Here is a 23,710-nt window from a genome sequence, read left to right as displayed (position 1 = left end):
TATAATTAGCACCTCCTCCCCTGCACTCTACCTCTCCCCATGTCAGGAAGGTGATTAAGCCTAGTGACTTTTTTTCTTATTCCACTTTAAGATAACTCTAATTGTTAGGAAGGTTCTGCCTTACAATAAGGCTAAACTTGCCACTTCATGACTCCTGCCCATTTTTTCTGATTCTTGAACCCTAGGGTTCAAGCACAGCAATGAGTCAGATCTTTCTTCCACATGATAATCCTTCAAATACTTGAAGACATACTTTAAGTCTTCTTTTCTCTAGGCTAAATATCTTCAGTTTCTTCACTGTGGCATAATCTCAAGGCCTTCACACTCCTGGTCATCCTGTTCTGAATAACCAGAACTGAGCTTAATATTCCAGCTGTAGTCTGGCTTATTTGCTGTTACCCCTCACTGGGCAGTGAGGTGTAGTGGGCAGAACACTAGAGATAAGATCAGGAAGATCTGGATTTGAAATCCACCTTTGATACTTAGCAGTTTTCTTACCCTAAGTCACACCTTTTTAAACCTTCATCTTTATAAAGTTTCTTCATCTTTAAAATATGAATAATAAAAATAACACAACTCACAGGACTGTTGTGAGGTTCAAATGAGATAATGCAAATGAAGTACTTCATAAAACTAAAGTACTTATAGAGGCAAACTATTATTATTGTTACTCTTTCCAACGTTACCAAAATCTCCAAAATCTAAGAGTCTTTCCTTGGTGCTGACACTCTCCAACCTCTCAGGAGCTTTTGCCACGTTGGCCTCTCTCTTCCTACGGAGCCTTTCTCTTCCCTTGTTTCTCATCCAGCACCCTTCCTTGGGCTCCTTCTCAAGTCTCCTTTGCCGCCTTTTCCCTCTCATACTCTGCTCCCATCCACTGGTTACAGGTATTTCCCAAGGATCTCTTCTCTCCATGCCTATGTGATCTTGTCAGCTGCAATACTAATTTCTTTCCTGAACTCTAGTTTCCCATAAATAACTGCCTACTGGCCAGCATTACTGGGATGTCTAAAGGTACCTCAAACTCAACATGACCAAGTCAACCCTTTTATTTCTTCCCAAACCTCGTGTCACCTAGTATGATAAGATCATTATCTACTAGGGTCCCTCCTCCCACTCCTATCTATGCCATAGAAGTTATACTCATTTTTCCCCCTAACAGATTGAATGGAAATGATCACCAAGACTTGACTAGCAGCTTTCTGGTGGTCCCAGGTTGACTGGCTTCCTAGTTGCTTAAAGGCCTGACTATGTGGAATCTGACTCTTCAGACTTAGGAAATTTTAAGGGCTAGTAAGTCATTGCACCCTGCCCCGCTGAGCAGATTAGTTTCCAAACGGAGATAAGGGGACCATCTACCTCAGTTAAGTGCTATATCCTGATTGAGCATCCTTTCTATGCTTTGGCCAAGAAATGCTCCTTTTAATAACTGAGTGTCTCATTTTGTTCTATATCCGATCTCAACTAGCAGCCTGAGTAAGGCCCAGCCTGATATATGGCTTAGTTCAGAGAAAGCATCATGGCTTACACTGTGGTGGAAATGTGATGTCAAGGTGGAGGGCTGCTGCCTTTACAACTCCCAAATTCAATCCACATCTTTCATGTCTTGCCCTTCCCTCCATTAACACAGCACAGCCTCTATCCTGAGGCACTTACAAGCACTCCACTTGACTATTGCAGCAGTCTCCTAACTAGACTCCATGATGCCAGCTGCTTTCCAATTCATTAACCACAGAGCTGCCAACTTGTTATTACTAAACATGATATGACCATATCACTTCCATACTCAAAAATCTTTAGTGGTTTTTTATTGCCTCTGGGAGAAAACTCAAAATTTTCTGCTTAGCATTTAAGACCATTCATAATCTACTTCTCACCTACATTTCCTGCCTTATTTCATACATTCTCTTTTGAGCTCTTTCCATTCCAATAAACTGGGCCGATAGCTGTTTCTTGAAAATTACATTCCATTTCCCATCTCCATGTCGTTGCCTAAGCTGGGACCCCATGTCTGGAATGAACTACCTCCTTTTCTCTTGTTCTTACCCTGGCTTTTTTCAAAGCAGTTGATTTTCATCTCTTCAAAGGCCTTTCTTGATCCCCTCAGGTATTAACACTTTCGACTTCTTAAAAGTTCTTGATTTCACATTTACCTATCTCTGTCCATGGTAAATTGCCTCAGTAGAATGTAAGTTCCATGTAAAAGTTTTAGTTTTTTGTCTTGTATCCCTAGTACTCTGTACATAGGTTTTAATATTTGTTGAATTTAATTGAATTAGCGTAAGACAGAGACAATCCTCTCTCCAAAGTAATTAATAACCTCTTAATTGCTAAATATGCTGCTATTTTCTCAGTCTTCATTTGAACCCTCCTTACCACCCAAGGGGAGGTACTGATTCTCCTTCTGAATACTCACTCTCTTTCCTTGGTTTAAAAAAAAAAAACTCTCCAATTTTCCTCTCACTTCTATGACTATTTCCTTCTTAATCTTCTTTGCTGGCTTCCCATTCAAATGTTGCCTACAATTATGGGTATTCTCCCCCGAGGTTCTGTCTCGGGGCCCTGTTCTCCCTCTACATGTACCTAATCAACTCTAAGGGTTTAATTATCACCGCTATACAGATAACACAGAAACCTAAATACTTTGCCTGAGTCTTGCACTATCAATTGCCTATTAGACATTTCAAACCCATTGTCCCAGAGATAACTAAAACTCAAAATGTTTAAAACAGAATTTATTATTCCTCCCCACAAAACCATCCTATCTTCATTCTCACAATTTTGTAACTTCTGTGTTAATCTCAACTCTCCATTTTTCCTCACCTTATATATCCAAATTTGTTATGAGATCTTGCCACAACGTCCACAACATTTCTTGCACGTGACCCCTAGTCTTTACGCAGTCACCACCATGGTCTAGGCCCTCATCACCTCTCATCCAGACAACCGCAGCAGCCTCCTACACTGATGTCCCTGCTTCAAATCTCTTTTCCTTCCAATCTATCCTCCACATGCTGTCCAGTAGTTCCTTATTACTTGTAGGATACAATATAAACTCTTCTGTTTGGTCTTCAAAGCTCTTCACTACCTGGCTCCAACCTACCCTTCCAGTATCAATTGAAGTTATCCTTTCTGTACCCTCTGGTCTGGTCATATGGTAAACTACATCCTAGCTCCTACTCCATGCCTTTGTAGTGGCGTTGCACTGTTCTCTCCTTACTTCCACCTCAAAGATTCCTTTACTTCCTTCAGGATTCATCTCAAGTACCACTTTGTATAAGCCTTTGCTGGACTGATTCCCCCATACCAGTAATGTCCTCCCTTCTTATCTTGAATTGAATGACCTTAAATTTATTTTGCAGTTTTCTCTTTATATTTATTCTGTATATACTGGTGAACAAAGGCATAAGACATATCTATCATGAATTAAGCTAGCTCTAGAATATTTCCAATGACGTGACTTATGCAGAAGAAACAGCACACATCCTCAAGATATTATAATTTATTATTTTTTTTCATTTTTAGTTTTCAACATTTACTTCTGCAAGATTTTGAGTTCTAAATTTTCACCCCATCTTGCCCCTCCCCCCACCCCAAGATGGCATGCATTCTGAATATCCCTTTGCCTAGTCTGCTTTCCCTGCTATCTCTGCCCCGCTTCCCCTTCTATTTTCCTGTAGGGCAGGATATATTTCTGTACCCCATTTCCTATATTTCTTATTTCCCAGTTGCATGTGAAAACATTTTTTTTAAAATGTGTTTTTCTAAACTTTGGATTCCAAATTTTCTCCCTTCCTCCCTCCCCACTCAACCTCATTGAAAAGGCAAGGAACTCAATATACTTGTGCAGTTGTGCAAAACACTTCCATAGTAGACATGCTGCGAAAAACTAACTCTATTTCCCTTAACCCTACCCCACCCCCCCATTTATTCTATTCTTTCTTTTGTCCCTGTCCCTCCTCAGAAGTATTTGCTTCTGATTACCCCCTTTCCCAATCTGCCCTCCTATCTATCATCCCCCTACTCTCTTGTCCCCTTCCCTTCCTATTTTCCTGTAGGGTAAGACAGATTTCCATACCCAATTGAGTGTGTATGTTATGCCCTCCTTAAGTCAAATCCTATGAGAATAAGATTCACTCATTTCCTCTCACGTTCCCCTGGTTCCCTTCCACTGTAAGAGCCTTTTCTTTTCTGTTTTTTTTTTTGTGAGATAATTTATCCCGTTCTACCTTTCCCTTTCTCCTTCTACTAGTATAATCCTCTCTCACCCTTTAATTTTATTCTCCAGATATGACCCCTTCATCTTCAACTCACCCTGTGCCCTCTATCTATCTATCTATCTATCTATCTATCTATCTATCTATCTATCTATCTATCTATCTATACATACATATAATTTTTTCCCTTTAACTACCCTAATACTGACAAAGGTCTCATGAGTTACAAATATCATCTTTCCATGCAGGAATGTAAACAGTTCAACCTTAATAAGTCTCTTATGATTTCTCTTTCCTGTTTACCTCTTCATTTTCCACTTGAGTCCTGTATTGGAAAGTCAAATTTTCTATTCAGCTCTGGCCTTTTCATCAAGAATGCTTGAAAGTCCTCTATTTCACTGAATGACCATTTTTTCCCCTGCAGTATTATACTCAGTTTTGCTGGGTAGGTGATTCTTGGTTATAATCCTATCTCGTTTGCCCTCCGGAATATTATATTCCATGCCCTGCGTAGTATAATGTAGAAGCAGCTAAATCTTGTGTTATCCTGATTGTGTTTCCATAATACTTGAATTGTTTCTTTCTGGTTGCTTGTAATATTTTTTCCTTGACCTGGGAACTCTGGAATTTGGCTACAATATTCCTAGGAGTTTTCCTTTGGGGATCTCTTTCAGGAGGAGATCAGTGGATTCTTTCAATTTCTATTTTGCCCTCTGGTTCTAAAATATCAGGGCAGTTTTCCTTTATAATTTCTTGAAAGATAATGTCTAGGCTCCTTTTTTGATCATGGCTTTCAGATAATCCAATAATTTTTAAATTCTCTCTCCTGGATCTATTTTCCAGGTCAGTTGTCTTTCCAATGAGATATTTCACATTGTTTTCTAATTTTTCATTCCTTTGGATTTGTTTTACAGTGTCTTGATTTCTCATAAAGTCACTAGCTTCCAATTGCTCTATTCTAATTTTTAAGGAAGTATTTTCTTCAGTAAGCTTTGGACTTCTTTTTCCATTTGGCCAATTTTGCTTTTTAGGGCATTCTTCTCCTCATTGGCTTTTTGGACCTCTTTTGCCATTTGGGTTAGGCTATTTTTTAAGGTGTTATTTTCTTCGGTATTTTTTTGGGTCTCCTTTAGCAAGCTGTTAACTTGCTTTTCATGATTTTCTTGCATCACTCTCATTTCTCTTCCCAGTTTTTCCTCTACTTCTCTTATTTGCTTCTCAAAATCCCTTTTGAGCCCTTCCAAGGCCTGGGACTGATTCATATTTTTCTTGGAAGTTTTGGACGTAGGAGCTTTGATTTTGTTTTCTTCTTCTGGTTGTATGTTTTGATCTTCTTTGTCACCAAAGTAAGATAATATAGTCTGACTCTTTTTGTGCTGCTTGCTCATGATCCCAACCAATTACTTGAGTTTTAAACTCTTTGTTAAGGTAACAGTCTGTTTCCAATGTGGAGAATGTACTGTCCCAAGCTTTGGGGGTTTGTACAGCTGTTTTCAGAGATACTTCTAGGGACCTGAAAAGTGTCAGTTCTTCCAAGGTGCTATGATAAGGGGCGAGGTGTTTCCTCTCCACTGCCACAAGTTTCACCATGCCAGTGCTCCTCCTTGCCCCAGGACCGCCCCTCAGAACTGTGACCCAGATCCAAAAAGCAAGAGATTCCTGCCTCAGCCCTGGCAAAGAGATCCTTGCAATCCCCCTCTGATCAGCCACTGGATTCCCCCTCAGTCTGTGGGCCAGAAGCTCAGAAGCCAGCCACTGCCCTCGGGGTGGCTGAGATCTAGCTTCTTCTCTCACAGCAGTAACAGACTTTTCCCACTGACCTTCTAAGTTTTCTTTGGCGTTTGTGGGTTGAGAAGTCTGGAAACTGCCACAGCTTCCCGCGATTCAATCCTCTGAGGCCTGCTCCAGGCTCGCTGCGGCCTGCGCGCCCACGCTGAACTGCACTCCTCTCCCAGCCTGGTGCGATATAACTTTCCAATCAGCCATCCAGGTTGTCTTGGGCTGGAAATTTGTTTTACTCTGCTTTTTTGTGGGTTCTGCTGCTTTAGAATTTGTTTAGAGCCATTTTTTGTAGGTATTTGGAGGGGTTTGGGGGAGAGCTCTAGCAAGTCATTGCTTTCCCTCCGCCATCTTGGCTCCACCTCTCCTCAAGACATTCTAAAGTAGGGGCAGCTAGGTGGCACAGGGATAGAGCACTGGCCCTCGATTCAGGAGGACCTGAGTTCAAATCTGGCCTCAGACACATAACACTTACTACCTGTGTGACCATGGGCAAGTCACTTAACTCCAATTGCCTAACCACAAAAAAAAAAGACATTATAAAGTGGGGTGGCAATTGGAAAGAACAAGGGATAAGAGACTGTAAGATGACCCATGGAAATATTAAAAGAACATGAGGAAGAACTTCATTTTGCTGGGTGGATTCTCTACAGAGCTTTACAGAAAGGTATGGAAGAGCTGTGGTCTATATCAATGAAAGGATCATAAAATCTTAAGATTTTTAGAGCTAGGAAGGAACTCAGACCACATAGTTTATCTTCCTCACTTTATAGAAGCAGAAGATGAGGTCCAGGAAAGTAAAGTGGCTTGTTCAACATCAGTACCCACACAGATGAAATCATAGGTCTATTGAAAATCTACGTTCTATTAACTTCTAAAAACCTTTCAAGGAATGTAATAGTTCCTTCATGTCCTACAGATTTTGTTATTTTTCTGATTTATGAATTCAATGATCATTTCTATGCTGATGATTCTCTGATCCACTTATCTAGCCCTAACCTCCCAGCTCGCCTCTCCAGCTGCCTATCAGACATCTCAAACTGGATATTCCAAAGACTAGACATCGTACACTCAACATTTCCTAAACCGAACTCATCATCACCACCACCCCCCAAGCTCTCCCCTCTTCCTAACTTCTATTACTGTTGAGAGTCACAATTCTCTCAATCACCCAGGTTTGCAACCTAGGTGGGGTTAGGATGGTGAGTAAATATTGTGATGGCAACTTATTATTGCTTTGGGAAAAAGACACATGGTCTAGCAAGCCATAATGGATTTGGGGGTTCATGGAATGGAGCACGGAACAGCAACAAGTCCACATGCCACTGAAAATGGCCCTTATAACCTATAACTGCCAATGCTGATAATTTTGCTTCCTAATGTTTTTCTTCTTGTACACAGGAGTTAAAAAACTTGCCCATCAGATAAACTCTTTTAGACAAGCAATACAGAAAATTTAAAGAGTTTAGCTATTTAAAAACTTACCCAATGAACTAAGCATGGAAATATCAAGAGAGACATCAGAATATGACTTCATTGACATAAAGTCCAAAACAGAACTGTTATTTTCTCCAACTGAATCACCAATCTGCTTGAAAACACAATAAGAGGAAGAATCATGAAGAACCACAAGGCACAAACTTAAGACCAAAAAAATGCACAACATGCTATCCAATGGAGGACACTGAGATGATGCTAGATGCTGTTCCAATGAACTTTAGCTTGATAAATGATTGCTGATGTTCAGATGCATGTCCTTGGAGGGAAAGATGTTCTAGAATATCTTTTAGAAGCACTCTTAGTACCAACATTTATCTCTTTTTGTTTACCACAGTCCACTTCAAAGCAGTAACCAAAATGTAGAATTTCCTTATGAATATTTCCAAGTTTTCATTGTCTAAGAGTTTTTAATAGGCAAGTAAATATCCAAGATGTAATTTTGTGTTTATGCTAAGTTCTACTATGCCCAAGCTAATAAGTGAAATATATGTAGATCACCTTTCTTATCCCTATCCTATACATTCCTCACCCCAAGACCAAACATCAGCATGGGGCAATGTACAAGATACTATAGAAATTTGGGGGAACCTAAAGCCTACAAAATTGGTTTTCCTGCTTCCATTCTCTCTCTCAATCCCTCCTACACAAAGTTGCCAAAATAATCTTCTCAAGGAACAAACCTGACTGACACTCCCCTACTCAAACACCATTAATGACTACCTATAGGATAAAATACAAACTCTTCAGTCAGGCATTTAAGAACCTTCCACAAATTTGGCTCAACCTACCCTTCCAGCCTTCCTTCAAATCACTTCGTCTCAAATACTTTTATGTTCTAATCAACTAAATCATCTCCCAAATTCAACATACTAATTCCAACATCTATGCATTTACACAAGCCTCCCCAATAGAATGCACTCCCCTCTTCACCCGAGCTCCTAGAGGGTGCCATCTCCCAGTTGTCCTGATCTATCTCTTGCCACTGGACCCAGATGGCTCCAGAGGAGAAAGCGAGGCTGGTAACTCTGCACAGCCCTCTCTCACTTAAATCTGATTCACCTGTATGTCACGGCATCACCTCCCTGATGTCACTGTCCTCTTGGAGGAAAAACAATAACCTCTAGGATCAGTGGTAGGAGATGTTCCACTGGGGACCCAACTGGCCAGTTAGGCAATACAGTTCTTTCTCTTTATCTCTCTCTTTCCTTCCCTCTGTCCACATAGGGTATCATACCCTTACCTGTGGTCGTTCTGCCCAAAGGAATGTAAATTTTGATTACTGTGTAAGATATCTTGGGGTTTAAGGGCTAGATTTTTTTTCTTAAGTACCATCCCTTAAACCCAAATCACTCTGGCTCTCATTGATTTGTCAACAATAGATCCCAAGTCAAGCCCCAGTTGGTCAGGTTTGGGCCCTAATTGGCTCGGAGTGAATGTAGATTGCAATTGTTTCTGTTTTGGCCAGAAACCCTGAGGGTTTTCCCTTCCTAGACTGATTTTTGTTTTTTGGACCAGGTAAAAGAGTCCATTCTCTGCCTCATTTCTTACCTAGCCTTAATCACTGAATGGGCAGACCTTAGCTTAAAAAAGCCAAAGTCTCCTACTGCATCCAGGGCCATCTCCAGTCTTCCTGAGCCATAGCTTGCCTATGGACCCATATGAGTCAGGAGAAGAAAGTGAGGCTGGTGATTTTTCATAGCCTTCCCTCATTTAAATCCAATTCACCCGCATGTCATGCATGGCATCACCTCCCTGATGTCATGGTCTTCTCTGAGAATGAAGGACAAACAATAACAACAGCTCCTAGAAAATGGATCTTCTTAAAGGCTCAGCTCAGGGGCCATCTTTTCTGTAAAGTTTTTCCTAATCTTGTTAGTGCTTCTTCTTCATAAAATGATCCTATAGTATTTACTTATCTGTAGACCCGTCATAGAATGTGAGCTCCTTGAGGCCATTTTCTCACTGGATCTCCAGTACCTAAAACTGTGCATTGCACATAGTAGACCCTTAATAAATGTGGAATTGAACTGATTGTAGAAGGGACTCCATGGAATTTAAAATATGCGTTATGACTTTAGAGGAGTATTATCAACTGCTTATTAGACATTTCAAACTGGATACTCCATAGGCAATTCAAATTCACGGAACACAGAATCCATTTCTCCCCCCCCAAATCCACCTCTCATCTTCACTTCTCTATTTCTGTGGAGGACACCACTATCCTTATCATTGTTCTGGCTTACAGTCTCAGATTCATCCTTGACTTCTCATATTCCCTCCCCTTAGCTGCAAGGCTAGTCAACTGTAGCTCCCTAAAATCTCCTTTGACTCCTTCCCCGTTTCTTCACTGACATGGCCTTAAATTCTAGTTCAGGCCCTCATCACCTCTGGTCTTGGTTGTTGCAATGAATTCCTAATTGTTTTTCCTATCTCCAGTTTCTCCCCATTCCAATCCATCCTGTACCTAGCTGCCAAAATGATATTCCTAAACCACAGGTATGACATCATCAATTCCCTGCTGAATATACCCCAGCGGCCACCTACTACCTCTAGGATCAACTATAAACTGTGCCTTTTGACATTTAAAGCCTTCACAGCCTAGCTTCAACCTACTCTTTCAGCCTTACTTTATATTCGTTCCTGTCACATACTCTAGTCCAGCCAAATTGGCGTTTTTGTTGTTCTTCATAGCTGACAATTCACCTCTTGCCTCCAGGTCATCACACAGGCCTGAGCCTGAAATGCCCTCCCTCCCTGCAGCTGCCTCTTGGAATGCTTAATTTTCTCCCAAACTTAGCTCAAACACCATTGCCTACATGAGGCTTTTCCTGATTGTCACCAGGCACTAGTTTCTCCTCCAAAATTACCTTGTATTTTCTATACAAATTTCTGTGGTTCATGTTGTCCCCCACCCATTAGAATATAAACTCTGTGAGGGCAAGGACTTTTACATTTTGCTACATAGTGCCTAGTAGGATGTCTACTACACAGTGAGAGTTTAATAAGTGTTTGATGATGAATTGATCTTTCAAATAATGCTCTATTTGAAACTAAATTCTGCATCTAGTTTGCATTAAAAACTAGACCTGTACACATCAGTTAGCTTCATGACTACAAAGAAGTTACACACACTTAAACACTCTGGGATCTGAGGTATACTTAGATTCCTAAGCAACACCTGCTTACATCATCATGGGGGAAAGCACTAACTGGGGGATTAAGGAAGGTTTAGAAGGTGGCACTTGAGCTGAGTCTTGAAGGAAATTAGGGATTCTCTGAGACAGTGGTGAAAAAGAAGCACATTTTAGACACGAAGGACAGTCAGCATGAAGATGGAAGGTGGAAGACGGAGTAAAGAAAAAACAAGAAAGCCAGAATTGCTGCACCAAAGAGAACAGGGTACTTATGAGCAATAAGGCTAGGAAGGTTGTAGAGGGTTTTATAAACAGAACTTATCTTTGGTCTTAGGGATAATAGGGAGCCAATGCAATTTATGGAGTACAGGAGTAATACAGTTAAGAGATGTGTTTTAGGAAAATCACTGTAACCACCATTATGTAGGATGGACTGGAATGAGTGAGGAGTGACTAGAAGCAGACAGAACCATTAGGAGAATACTGCAATGGTCCAGTCAAGAGGTGACAAGGACCTGAGCTAGAATGGTGACTATATGAATGGAGAGAAGGCAGAGATGGGAGAGATGTTGTGGATGTAGAAACAACTGGATTTGAGTTGAGTTATAAACTAGATGTGATGTAATATGTTTATAACACTAGAGATGAGATGAGTCAGGATAAGGAGTTAAGGGTGACACAAGCATGGCAAGCATGAGTGACTGAAAGGATGGTGCCACCCTTGACAGAAATAGAAAACTAGGAAGAGGAAGAAAGATAACATATTGTTTGGATATGTCGTATTTGAGATGTAGTTTGAAATTTCCAATAGGTGGCTATTGGTGAGAGACTGGTGCTAAAGAGACAGATGAGGACCAGATGTATAGATCTGAAAGTCATCAAAGAGATAATTAGACCCACAGGAGTGGATGAGGTAAACATGTAAGAGAAGGTAAAAAGAGGAGAACAGGGCCTAGGACAAAACCCTGGAGTAACACTCCCAATGAGACAGTTGTAATATGGATGATGAGCCAGCAAAGGAGACTAATGAATGCTTGGACAGATAGAAAAGGAACCAAGAAAGAAGAGAGGGCCACAAATAAACAGACTGCAGAGGATGATCAACACTGTCAAAAACTACAGAGAAGCAAAAAAAGGATGAAAACTGAGGAAAGACCATCTGACTTGGCAATCAAGAAATCTTGGTTACTTTAGAGAAAGCGGTTTTAGTTGAGAGGTCAAGCCAGAAGCCAGACCTCAAAGAAGGATGATGAAAAGTAGAGGCAATGAGTATATACTGCTTTTTCTAGGAGTTTGGCTGAGAAAGGGAGGCGAGATATACAAGGAGATATTAGCTTAAGAAAATGGTGGAATATTGGGAAAGTTTTTCAGAATGGGGGAGTCAGGCAATTTTGCAGTTAGGAAGAAAGGAACCAGTAAATAGATAAACATTGAAGATGGTGCGGGGGAACGATGGTAAGGGCAATCTGCTGGTGAAACTAAGAGGGATGGGATTCAGGGTACATGGGAATACAAAGGGGTTGGCCTAGGTGAGAAGGATCACTTCATCAGAGACTGTAGTACAGAACAGAATCTGGTTAAAGGTTCTGAGACATACAGAAAGAAAGAAAAGGCAGCTCGTGGTAAATGGCAATGATTTTCTCGGTAAAGTATGAAGTAAGAGCCTCAGTTGAGCTGATATGAGAGGCATGCAGAAAATGAAACTTATTGGTGAATGGACTATCTACACATTCTACTTTCAAAAATACTGTCTAAATGAACTTACAGAAAAGTAAGGCAATTTGTGGATAGACAAAGGTATTTTTTGGGTTTGGTTTCATAATTTTTCTAATTGCACCGATACAAGATTTTAGAAAAACAAGCTTACCTGAGCATAGAAAAAGCAATCCTATTGCTAGACAAATTTAGAGATAAACACAAAAACATAAAGATTGTTCTAAAACACACAACAATATAAATGCTCCTTCACACCCACTTAGTGCAAGCGACAACTAAGTGTGAGCTAACATTGACAAGGAGGTGGCAGTGGCATGTTATGGTGCAGAAATAATAAGCAAATATTTTGACTATTTAAAAGTCAAAGGCACAAGGGATGAGTAAAGATCAAGCAATTTTAGTGAAAGAGAATAAGTGATTTGAAAAATGGCTGTTTAAGTCTTTGATGCATAGATTAAGTTTGCAGAGAGGCAGCCATGTTACACAACAAAGAAGCTAATATATCTGCTGAGCTTTTACAAAAAGGGGGCAAATGATAAAAAAAGATTGTTATCAGGACTTCTATACAATTTACAGGGTATGTAATGAGCCAATAAATATTCAGCCAAACCCTGTATGGCTATAATTCTATATAATAACTGATGTGATATGTTTATAACAATGAGCTTAAGAAATTGTAGTATTCCTCAATACCTTCTAAAAAACTAAATATTGTTCAGAACAGTTTTGTGTAAAGCAAATAATGGCCCTTAGGATTGTAGTTGTTATGATGTTCAAAGATATATGTGTATGGTATGTATGTGTACTTCTTTATCAGTTGGATGATATGGACACCTTCTCAGGTAATGTTTTTAAATGCAAAACTAAAATACACAGGATTACAAAGGAAACTAATTATGTCAAAATACAATTATCAAAATATGTTAAAAAAAAAAAGTTAACAGAGGCCAGGTTAAGAGCATCTGCTCTAGCGGCTCCTGTCTGTGGATGACATTGTGAGCCCTGGAACATTGCAGGGATTCACACTCACTCCAAAGATATCAACCTATTCATCTATATTAGATTAAAAAAAACTGCATAAAAAACAAAACACATATTGGTAAATTATGACAAGCAATTGGACAGGTAGCCTATCCAGGTAGTCCATCAGTATGTGGACTCCCCAGAAGCTATATAGCACTTTTAGATGATCCCATGCTGCCTGCTATATTAGAAATCTATCTTTTCTTTTTTTTTTTGGTGAGGCAATTGGGGTTAAGTGACTTGCTCAGGGTCCCACAGTTAATAAGTTTCAAGTGTCTGAAAGCAGATTTGAAGTCAGGTCCTCCTGACTCCAAGGCTGGAGCTCTATCTGTTGTGTCACCTAGCCGCTCCCAAAATCTATCTTTTTAACACTACTATTTCCTTAGAGGCAGCTGGTGACACAGTAGATACAGCACTGGCCCTGGAATCAGCAAGACCCAAGTTCAAATGTGGCCTCAGATACTATTGTATAATAGTGACCCTGGGCAAGTAATTTAATCTCTCAGCCTCAGTTCCCTCAACTGTAAAATGGGGATAATTCTAGTACTCACTTTCGAGGGACTGTCAGAGAACCAAATGAGATAATATTTGAAAAAGGTGCTTAGCACAGTACCTGGCATACATTCCCTTCTCTGTTCCCCTCTCCTCCTGGAGATGCTAGAGTTAGGAATCAAAGAACATGACAAGCTTAGAAGATTAAAGACTGAAGGTGCTCCAAGGACAATGGAAAGATTCAAGGTATGTCTAAGTATGCTGTAAAATATCACCAATGATTTTCATGTAAGTATTGTAAAAGAGATGATATCAAGGATTTATATAATTGGGCGAAAAAAGGAGAGTGGATCATGTAACGAGGGTGAGGAATAAAAGAGAGCTAGCATGAGTGCTTTACAGGACTCTGTCAAATTCTAGCTTCCCCTTACAATGTGTAGATCTTCTGTGGGAGATTTACCAAAAGACTTTTGGAAAGAAATGAACAAGAATTCTGCAGGATGAGGTTTGGATGGGTAATAATCTGCACAGTGATGGGATTCACTGATCCGCTGAAGCATTAGTTTTGTGATTTGGTGAGATTCCTTTAAAGTGACATATTCCTTAAAGATCTCTAATTTCCTTTGGAAGAAAGTATGATATGTTGGAAAGAGCACTAAGTTTGGAGTCAAAAGACTCCAAAAGACCTGGCATTAACTCCTGGTTCCAGCACTTACTAGCTTTGTGACCGTTAGCAAGTCACTTGACCTAAACCTTTGTTTCCTCATCTGTAACATGGAGACAATACTAAGGTATAATCCTGATTCTGTACTGGCCCCACTACATTGCAGCATTCTATACAGTGCACTTAGCCACCTACCCTTTATACCGTAAATGAATTTTATTAAATATTAATTCTGAAAAATGTATAATCAATAGAATAACCCAATATCCAATCACAGATTTCTGGATGAACTGATTATGAAGTTTCCAAGCTAGACTACCAAAAAATACATTGATGGTAAAAAGGACAAGACACCAGTGTCCAGTAAAAATGATCATTTTCAATTAACCATAATATTCGATTAAATCAGAACATACCACTCCTCAAGCATTCTGGACAAACAGAACTTCATTTTAATAGCAGAATGAGGGAGAAAAATGATGGATTTTACTTGAAGAAATGCAATAAAACCAGGCTCAGAGATGCCTTAACTACATTTAAAGCCCAAAGTCAAAATTTTTAAAATTCAAGCTCTAGTATAACTTGAAGAGAATAACACCTTCACTCAAAGATACATATATGTATATATGTGTATGTAAATATACGCATATGTGTGTGTAAAAAGAGAGAGAAACATATCAACACTAGGGAAGTAACCAATAAAAACACTGTATGATACATGAATGAATGACCAAAATGGCTTAAAAGTTATAGTGACCAAATGGCATTAGGGAATGAAAATGGTCATGAAACAACGGTTTATCTGTAACAGATGGATAGCAACCATCAGCCACTGTCTTGTTGGCTTAAAAAAAAAACCACAAGAACCACAGAACACATGTGCTCTTACCATCATTTGTTTGGAGGAATCTGGACAGGTAGGGCGCAATTTGTGCTCATCCTTTATAACTGGTAAGACCTACAGCATCAAAGCCGATACTAGCTGTTAGCATTTGATTCCAAGCCCTCTTCCCCCATCTCATATAGATTATTGGACTCTCTTTGTTTTGTTCTAGGTACACATCCAGCCTCTGCTACAGTTACTCAAGGACTTTTACTTTGATAATGCAAATTCTGGATTTCAAAAATGGGCGTTTGCATTTTACATGTTCCTACACTGAAGGGCACAGGGCAAAACAACATTTTGGCAGATGGAACGTCATCCAATTTGACCTATCAAATTTTTAATTCATTTCTAGGTAAAATAATACATATTAAAACATTTAAAAATAAATCTCATCCCTAGGTTGATATTAACTCTTCCAACTGCAACCTGATAGATGAGCCATTCACTTCCTTTATTATGTCATACCTTAATTTCATCTGGTGGCTTCATTGGAATATTCCTCCTCTGGAAGACAAAAATGTCAAGAAACTTATTTAGCAATACAGTTGCTCCATGAAAATGACTGAACATTTTGTTCAAGATACAAAGTCTACTACTTTTCTCAGAGCTGTCCAACTAAGGATAGCTTTGGGGGGTACTGAATTCACTGCTGGATGACCACTTCTCAGAGATGCTCTAAATCAGGGCTTCTTAAACTTTTTCCACTTGCAACCCCTTCTGTGCTTCTTAAACTGTGGGTTCCAAGCCCAAATGGGGGTTAGGTGCCTTTCAAAGTTTAAATATTACGATTCTTCATCCTGGTTTTGTTTACCTCCTATCATTTTATAAAGTGCTTCGCATACATTATCTTATTTGATCCACAATCAGTACTAGAATATCATTCACATTTTATAGATGTGGAAACTGAGGCTAAGAGGTTAAGTGATTTGACTGTGCTCATACAATTAGCGTCAGAGGAGTGATGGAAACAAAGATATCCTGACTCCAAATGCTGTGTTCTTTCTACTACACTGCAAAACTGTTATATCAGATCTTAAAATGAACTTCCTTCTATTATTTCTACTAGTAATTACACAAACATCAAAGTAGAGAAAAGAGGATCCAATTATTTTATGTTCCAGTCCTCAAGTCATTATGTGTATTAGAAACTCCCTAAATACTGCAGGCCATAATCAGGGAAGCACCCTTAAATCCCATTTACAAAGGTGAAGATAGATATATTACAAGAAAAAGGAAGGGGAGTACCCAATATTATTTTTGTAACTTGAAGTGGTCAAAATTAATTAGAATATGCACCGGACTCTGTAGCTCTCTGGCCAGGTTCTTAGGGCAGTCTGGAACTCTAAATCAGGAATTCAAAAAAATCTTAAACCACTAGAGGATCATAAATAGCTGCAAGATGCTTAGAGAATATGGTTGTGTGAAAAGCTCCCATTAAGTAGTCACTACTAACAATGAAGTGTTTCTGAAGGACATGGAAATTTAAGCACTACTGATAAGAGTTAGGTACTGAACAGAGGTCAACCAGCACTGTCAGCAATACATTTATATACTCTTAGAAATACATTTTATCTATCATTTTCTTTAAAATATATTATGAATTTCCTATGACATTTCCTTGATAATACTGCTGCACATGATTAAAAATTGTCTACTGAAGGAATGCATTTTAATTTTCTAATTTCTTTATTAATATGTATAGTGAGACACTGTTTTCCATCCAGGGATTAACCTAGGTAAGTGCAGAAAAGGCTCACTCTTTTCTTAACCCTTTACAATCCAGCTTCTCACTTGATCATTCTACCAAACTGCTCTCTCCACAGTTTCTAATGATCTCTTGGTTGCCAAATCCCATGACCTTTTCTTAACCTTCATTCTCCTTGACCTCTCTGCAGTCTTTGACACTGATCACTCTCTCCTCCTTGACACTCTCTTGTCTCTAGGTTTTCAAGACACCACTCTCTCTTCGTTCTCCTCCTACCTATCCAACTGCTCCTTCTCTGTCCCCTTTGCTGGATCATGCCCTGTAACCATAGGTGCTCCTCAGGGTTCTGTCCTGGGTCCTCATTCTATACTACTTCACTGGTGATCTCATTAGCTCTCATGGATTTAATTACTATCCCTATATTGACAATTCTCAAATTTACTTATCCTGCCCAAAATTCTCTGTTGATTTCCAATTTCCATCTCCAACTGCCTTTCAGACATCTCAACTGGGTGTCCATTAGACACCTTAAATTAAGCAGATCCACAACAGAACTCACTATCATTCTCCCTAAACCCTCCCTCCCTGTTACTCTAGAAGGCACCACTATTCTTCCAGTCCCTCAGGCTCACAACCTAGGAATAATCCTGGATTCCTTACACTTTCTCCCCGCCGCCCCCAACTCCAATATCCAATATGTTGCAAAGGCCTGTCAATTTTATCTTTGCAAAATCTCTCAAATACATATGTATAGTCATGCAAAACAAATTGCAACCTTAGCTATGTTCCCTTCCCTCCACCTCCTAAATCAGGAAAAAGAAAAAAAGTTTCAATCTGCACTCTATGTTCATCAGTTCTGCATTTTCTCCTCTATTTTTCATCAGCAGCGCTGCTTGGTTTCAACGCCATGGGACATGACACCCCTCATCCCCCACTTTTCAGCTTTACTGTGTGACTTGTCTTCTCTCATTAGATTACAAGCTCTTTGAAGGGAGGGTCTAAGGGTCTGTCTTTCTTTTTCTTATTTGTATCGCCTAACACAGTGCCTAGCATATAGTAAGCAATTAATAAATGTTTAGTGATTGGTGGAGCTAAGAACTGATCCAACCATTCCGGAGAGCAATTTGGAACCAAGCCCAAAGGGCTACAAAACTGTTCATACCTTTGGATCGAGCAATACCTTTTTCCTCCTACTTCCCTGTTAGGTAAGTTAGATTTTATACCCAAGTGTGTGTGAGTGGGTGTATGCTCCTCCTTCTTTGAACCCATTCAGATGAGAGTGAGGTTCAAATAGTGCCTGCCACTCCCATTTCCCCTTTCACTGTAAAAGTTCTTCCTTGCTTGCCTCTTTTACGAGACAATTTTCCCTATTCTTCCTCTACTTTCCCTTTCTCCCTGTGCATTCCCCTCTTTTCAACCCTTTTTTTTCCCAGATCATCCCAACATAAACAACTCACAGCCATGTACTTTGTCTATGTAGGCTCCTAACTCTAATAATGATTAAATAAAGTTCTTACAGAGTTACACGTATCATTTCCCCATACAAGAATGCAAACAGTTTAACCTTATTGAGACCGTTATGATTTCTTTCTAATGTGTTCCTTTTAATGCTTCTCTTGAGTCTTAAGTCTGAATACCAAATTTTCTATTCAGCTCTAGTCTCTTCATTAGGAATGCTTGAAAATTATTCTATTTCATTATCCATTTTTTTTCCCTTGAAGGACGATACTCGGTTTTGCTGGGTAGGTTATTCTTGGTGGTAACCCTAACTCCTTTGACTTCTAGAATATCATATTCCAAGTCCTCTGCTCCTTTAAGGTGGAAGCTGCCAAATTTTGTATGATCCTAACTGTGGTTCCAAGATATCTGAATTGTTTCTTTATGGCTATTTGTAATATTTTCTCTTTGACCTGGGATCTCTGGACTTTAGTTATAATATTCCACTTTGGAACTGTGACTCAGAAATGCATAGGGGCAACAGAGTTGCCAAACAATGCCAAGTCCCGCATCCAGGTGTACAATCCCCTGGGTTAAGAGCTTCCAATGCTGCTGTCACAGCTACCTCCAAGGTCCATTGCTGGCGTGACCATTGCATGCGCTCTGGGGTGGTTCCACCCAGGTATCACAGACCTTTCCTACCGACCTCCTAAGTCGTCTTGGGCTAGAAAAATGTCTCATCCTGACCTTTTGCTGGCTCTGCTGCTCATTATTTTAAAGTTGTTTGGAGAGAAACGTTAGAAGTGTTTGCTGCCTATATACCACCATTTTGGCTCCACAGCTTAAAATCATTTTTCTTCAAAATCTTTAAATCTTTAAAATCTTTTAAAAAAAATTCTTTCTTGAAATCTTCTGAGATTTCTTGTTGGACTTATATCTACTCTACATTTGTCTTTGATGCTTGACTTGTAGATGTTTTAAAATCAATGAAACGTTAGAAGTGTTTGCTGCCTATATACCACCATTTTGGCTCCACAGCTTAAAATCATTTTTCTTTAAAATCTTTAAAATCTTTAAAAAAATTCTTTCTTGAAATCTTCTGAGATTTCTTGTTGGACTTACATCTACTTTGCATTTGTCTTTGATGCTTGACTTGTAGATGTTTTAAAATCAATGTCTTCTGTGTACATGGTCTAGCACTTCCTTGTCACTTGACCAGCTCTTTATATTTGGGTTCTTTCTAAGTTTGCCCATTCTTTCAGTCTACTTCTTGACTTCGGACTTTATATTGGAATTTGTCTCTGCTCACTTCTGGGGGGCATGAATGGCCTGAGCTTCTGTCTTTTTATGTCCTCCTGCTGTTTTCACAGTTTAGTCTGGGGGACTGCAAGTTTCTGGCAAGGTGGTGTGATCTGGAGGGTTTGTGCACCGCCTTCCTGGTATAATCTCCGTTAAGTTCCTGACCCAGGTTTGGGTCTGTTGGATTGAGTATGGTTGAGTTTCAGTAGAGTGCTGCTGAATTCAGTCACTATTAGTTTCCTGAGAAGTTCTGAAGGTTCAGAGTGATTGACAATGAAAGACATTGGTCTTTGTTTCCTATCCTGGTTATTCCTTTGCAGGGCTAATGGTTAGAATGGAGTACTCCCCTCTGCTCTTAGGTTTAGAACCAGACAGCTAAGTTTTCTGGAACTTGTTCCTCACTCTAGACACAGCTGGGACCTCTGCTGCTTGTGACCATTCGTCTCTGCCCTGGAACTATGACCTAAAACTGGGTAATGAGTGACAAGAGCTGCCAGCTGGCCCCTATTCCTGTTCCTAGCTCTGTGTCAGGAGTCCCCAGGGATCTCCTTCTGCCTTGGTGCTTATAGCCCTGGTGTTCAATCTTGGCTTCCTTACCCATCTCTGGATATTAGAATGCTTACCATTGCTGCTGCTGTGTTCCCAGCCAGCCCTGCTCCAGTACCCTCACACTTCTCTATCTTCCTAAGCTGTCCTGGACTAGAAAAATGACTCATTTTGGCTTCTTAGTTTTTATGATCAGAATTTAGTCTGGCAGGTTGACTAGTTTTTTATACAGGGGTGTGTTAGGTGAGCTGGGCAAAAAGGCTAACTCTCATTCTACCATCTTGATTCCACCTCCTGTAAGTGATTTTCTATAGCAGACCACATCTAGTATGTGGTTATACATCATGCAACAACAACAACAACAAAAAATCACAAATTTAATAAAAGAATAAAATTAAAAGAATAAAAATTGCAGGCAACTCAAAAAGTACAGAAAGATGGATATATGTATAAGTATACTGCAGTATACTGGCAATGACAAGTTGAATTTGAGAGTGCAAGCAAGAGATATCAACAACACATGTGACTAGGAAAGGAGGGAAGTGGGGAGTAAATAAACATGTATGTAGCACCTATACTGTGCCAGGCACTGTGCTTTAACCCTTTTACAAATATCACCTCATTTGATTCTCACAACAACCGTTTGAGGGAGGTGCTATTATTATCCCCATTTTACGGCTAAAGAAATTGAGGCAAATAGAGATTAAGTGACTTGCCCAGGGTGACACAGCTAACAGTGTCTGAAGCCAGATTTGAATGCAGGTCTTCCTAACTCCAAGCCCAGTACGCCATTCATCATGCCACCAGCTGCCTCCAGTTATAGTGGGAGACTATAGGATAAAAGACAGTTCATACTCTACACCAGGCCTGCACATTTGGCCACGGGCCACTTACGGCCCATGAAAAAACAGAATCTAAACTAGGCCTGCATACCATACCGCCCATGGGACGCTTTGGTGGGTCACAAATGGCCCATAGGTTGTATGTTGTGCAGGCCTGCTCTACACAAATATCCCTGAAGTATTAAAAGAATCAGAGAGAGGCTTTCAGTGGTTGGTTCTTTGTGGAGAATATAAAGAAAGATGAGAATGGTAGTGATCTGTATTGGTGATGGGGGGACCTACAATGATGAATAAGACTATGGAGCCATTAAAGTTTTATGAATAACATCACAAATATCATACAACACAAAAGTATAATTTTAAAAAGGATAAAGGTTCCATTTCCTATGAAAAAATTGGCATAGGCCCAGTAATTTAACTGTGACTAAAAATGTTTCAATAGCTAAAAAATGAATTATGTAATCATTTCATTGTTTGTACAGACTCACAAAGTATTAGAATTGGAAGAGACACATGATGTAGCCTATAAAGTGCTCTATTTAGGATGCAGGAAGTCACTTAACATTTTAGCCCATGTCCTCCTCTATAAAATGAAGATGTTGGGCTAGACTTGAACAGGTATCCCCTCTACAACTTCTCTAATTAAACTCAGCTTCTACTTAAAAGCTCCAGTATGCAGAGCTCATCTTTTCCGCAAAGTTAAATCATTATTGTGCAGCTCTTATTGTTAACAATTTTCCCTTCTATCAAAACCAAAACTACTTCTCTGAAAGTTCTGTCTTGCTGCTGATAGTGTTTCAAATGCTTAAAAAGACAATTATTATATCCTTCCCCAGTCTTTTCTTCTCCAGGGAAATATGCCTAATTCCTTCAATGAATCTTCACACACTATAGTTTATGGTCTTCTCACTAACCTAGTTACACTACTCTAGACACATTTCAGTTTGTCAACATACTTTCTAATTTGTGGCACCTAGAACTAAACACAATGTTCTAAATGTGGTCTGATCAGGGATAGTAGAATGATCATTTCTTACACTTTACACAATAAAGTTCTATAAGGTTCCCAAGATTAAATTAGATTTTGAGCAGGGGTTCTTGCCTTGGGATCCGTGAACCTGGCTTAGGATCTCTTAGCTTGAAATTCATGATCCTCTGACCTTCTGTGATAACTCCATTTCAGTATAACTTTGAAATCTATTATATTTTATTTTATGCATTTAAAAACATTGAGAAGGGGTCCCCACACTTTACAAAACTGCCAAAGGGTCCCATGACGAAAAAAGTTAAGAATCACTAGTTTTAAGGTTTTTATCTCATGCTGTTAACTGGTAATGAATTTGCAATTCACTAAACTCCCTGGATCAATTTCATATAAGCTGTCATCTAGCCATTCCTATCCCAACCTATACTTGTACAGCTGATCTATTGAATTTAAGTGTAGAACTTGACATTTATCCCAGTTAAATTCCATTTTGGTAAATTTCACTCATCCTTTCTACCTGTCAGCATTTTTTAGGATGCTTACACTGTTATCCAACGTTATCAATATCTCTTTGGTTTCTGTTTCATCTATAATATGAAGACTACATAATCTATGGCTTCATCTAAAGTCTCTGATAAAATCCCTCGAATACCTGTTTCTTTTGGTATTAAAAGCATACATAGTTATAAAAGACTCACTGACTAAAGACTCTATTTACTTTATCTTAGATAAAAAAAACAAACAAACAAAAAACAAAAAAACTCCAAACCATTTCCATCACTCAATTACAATTTTCTAAAAAGAGACCCAATTGGAACGGATATAAAGCAAAGCTGTAATCAGTCAAACGATGTAAATGCTAATTCAATAATCTTAGAAAAATAATAGCCAGCATAAACGCTGGTTAATATGCTTTTCTTTTAACAACTAGTTCTATACTTGGAAAAATAGAAACCCTAAAGAAGAGAGAAGTCAGTATCTGCAGCCAAAGAGTAAGCACACTCATATATCTGTAAGAAAACTGGGACTTACCTGCTTCAGTTGGTAAATGATTTTGGAATGATCACCACCTGTGATCTGATCTAGTAGGTCATCTACTATTTTCTTACTGTAACTCCCAGAGTCCTTCACAAATTCCTGTAGGCTACAAAGAATAAAGGTTGAGCATGTTTGGGTAGCAATTGTATAACCTTTTGTTTTTAAGCCTCTTTTTATTTATATTTCTTCACTCTTGGGTACAAATTTAGTGTTTAGGTAATGTCTTTTCTAAGCTCATGATTTCTTTTCATTATGCTTTCAAATGTATTTGTGAGTGGTAGAAGAGAAACGGGTTACTTCTTCTACTTATTAGATGTCCTGAGCTCCAATTTCACATTACCAACTACTAATTGGACATTTCAAACTGGATGTCTCTCACAGGCACCTCAAACTTCAACATGTCCAAAACAGAACTCATTATCTTTCTCCTCCCAAACCTTTCCTACC

The 23,710-nt window shown here is 39.2% G+C and overlaps 1 protein-coding gene across 9 annotated transcripts in view; it reads right to left on the bottom strand.

Annotated features, from left to right (window-relative positions):
• BRD9 (bromodomain containing 9) overlaps window positions 1–23,710 on the bottom strand; it is a 53,952-nt gene that overhangs the window by 5,225 nt on the left and 25,017 nt on the right. For 5 of the 9 annotated variants that reach the window (XM_027868983.1, XM_027868985.1, XM_027868986.1 and 2 more), the window contains 3 exons: window positions 23,258–23,369; window positions 15,877–15,915; window positions 7,482–7,584 (listed from right to left, as the gene is read on the bottom strand). In XM_027868983.1, the coding sequence (XP_027724784.1) occupies window positions 7,482–7,584; window positions 15,877–15,915; window positions 23,258–23,369 (254 nt within the window). Of the gene's footprint in view, window positions 1–7,481; window positions 7,585–15,414; window positions 15,484–15,876; window positions 15,916–23,257; window positions 23,370–23,710 lie in introns of all 9 variants that reach the window. The other 4 variants (XM_027868980.1, XM_027868984.1, XM_027868981.1 and 1 more) reach the window with 1 other exon arrangement.

The sequence above is a fragment of the Vombatus ursinus genome, unplaced genomic scaffold (genome assembly GCF_900497805.2).
Source record: "Vombatus ursinus unplaced genomic scaffold, bare-nosed wombat genome assembly UNPS02014791.1, whole genome shotgun sequence".
In the NCBI taxonomy this organism is placed as follows: domain Eukaryota; kingdom Metazoa; phylum Chordata; class Mammalia; order Diprotodontia; family Vombatidae; genus Vombatus; species Vombatus ursinus.
Note: the sequence above shows the minus strand (reverse complement) of the source record. Positions and strands in the feature narration are given on the sequence as shown.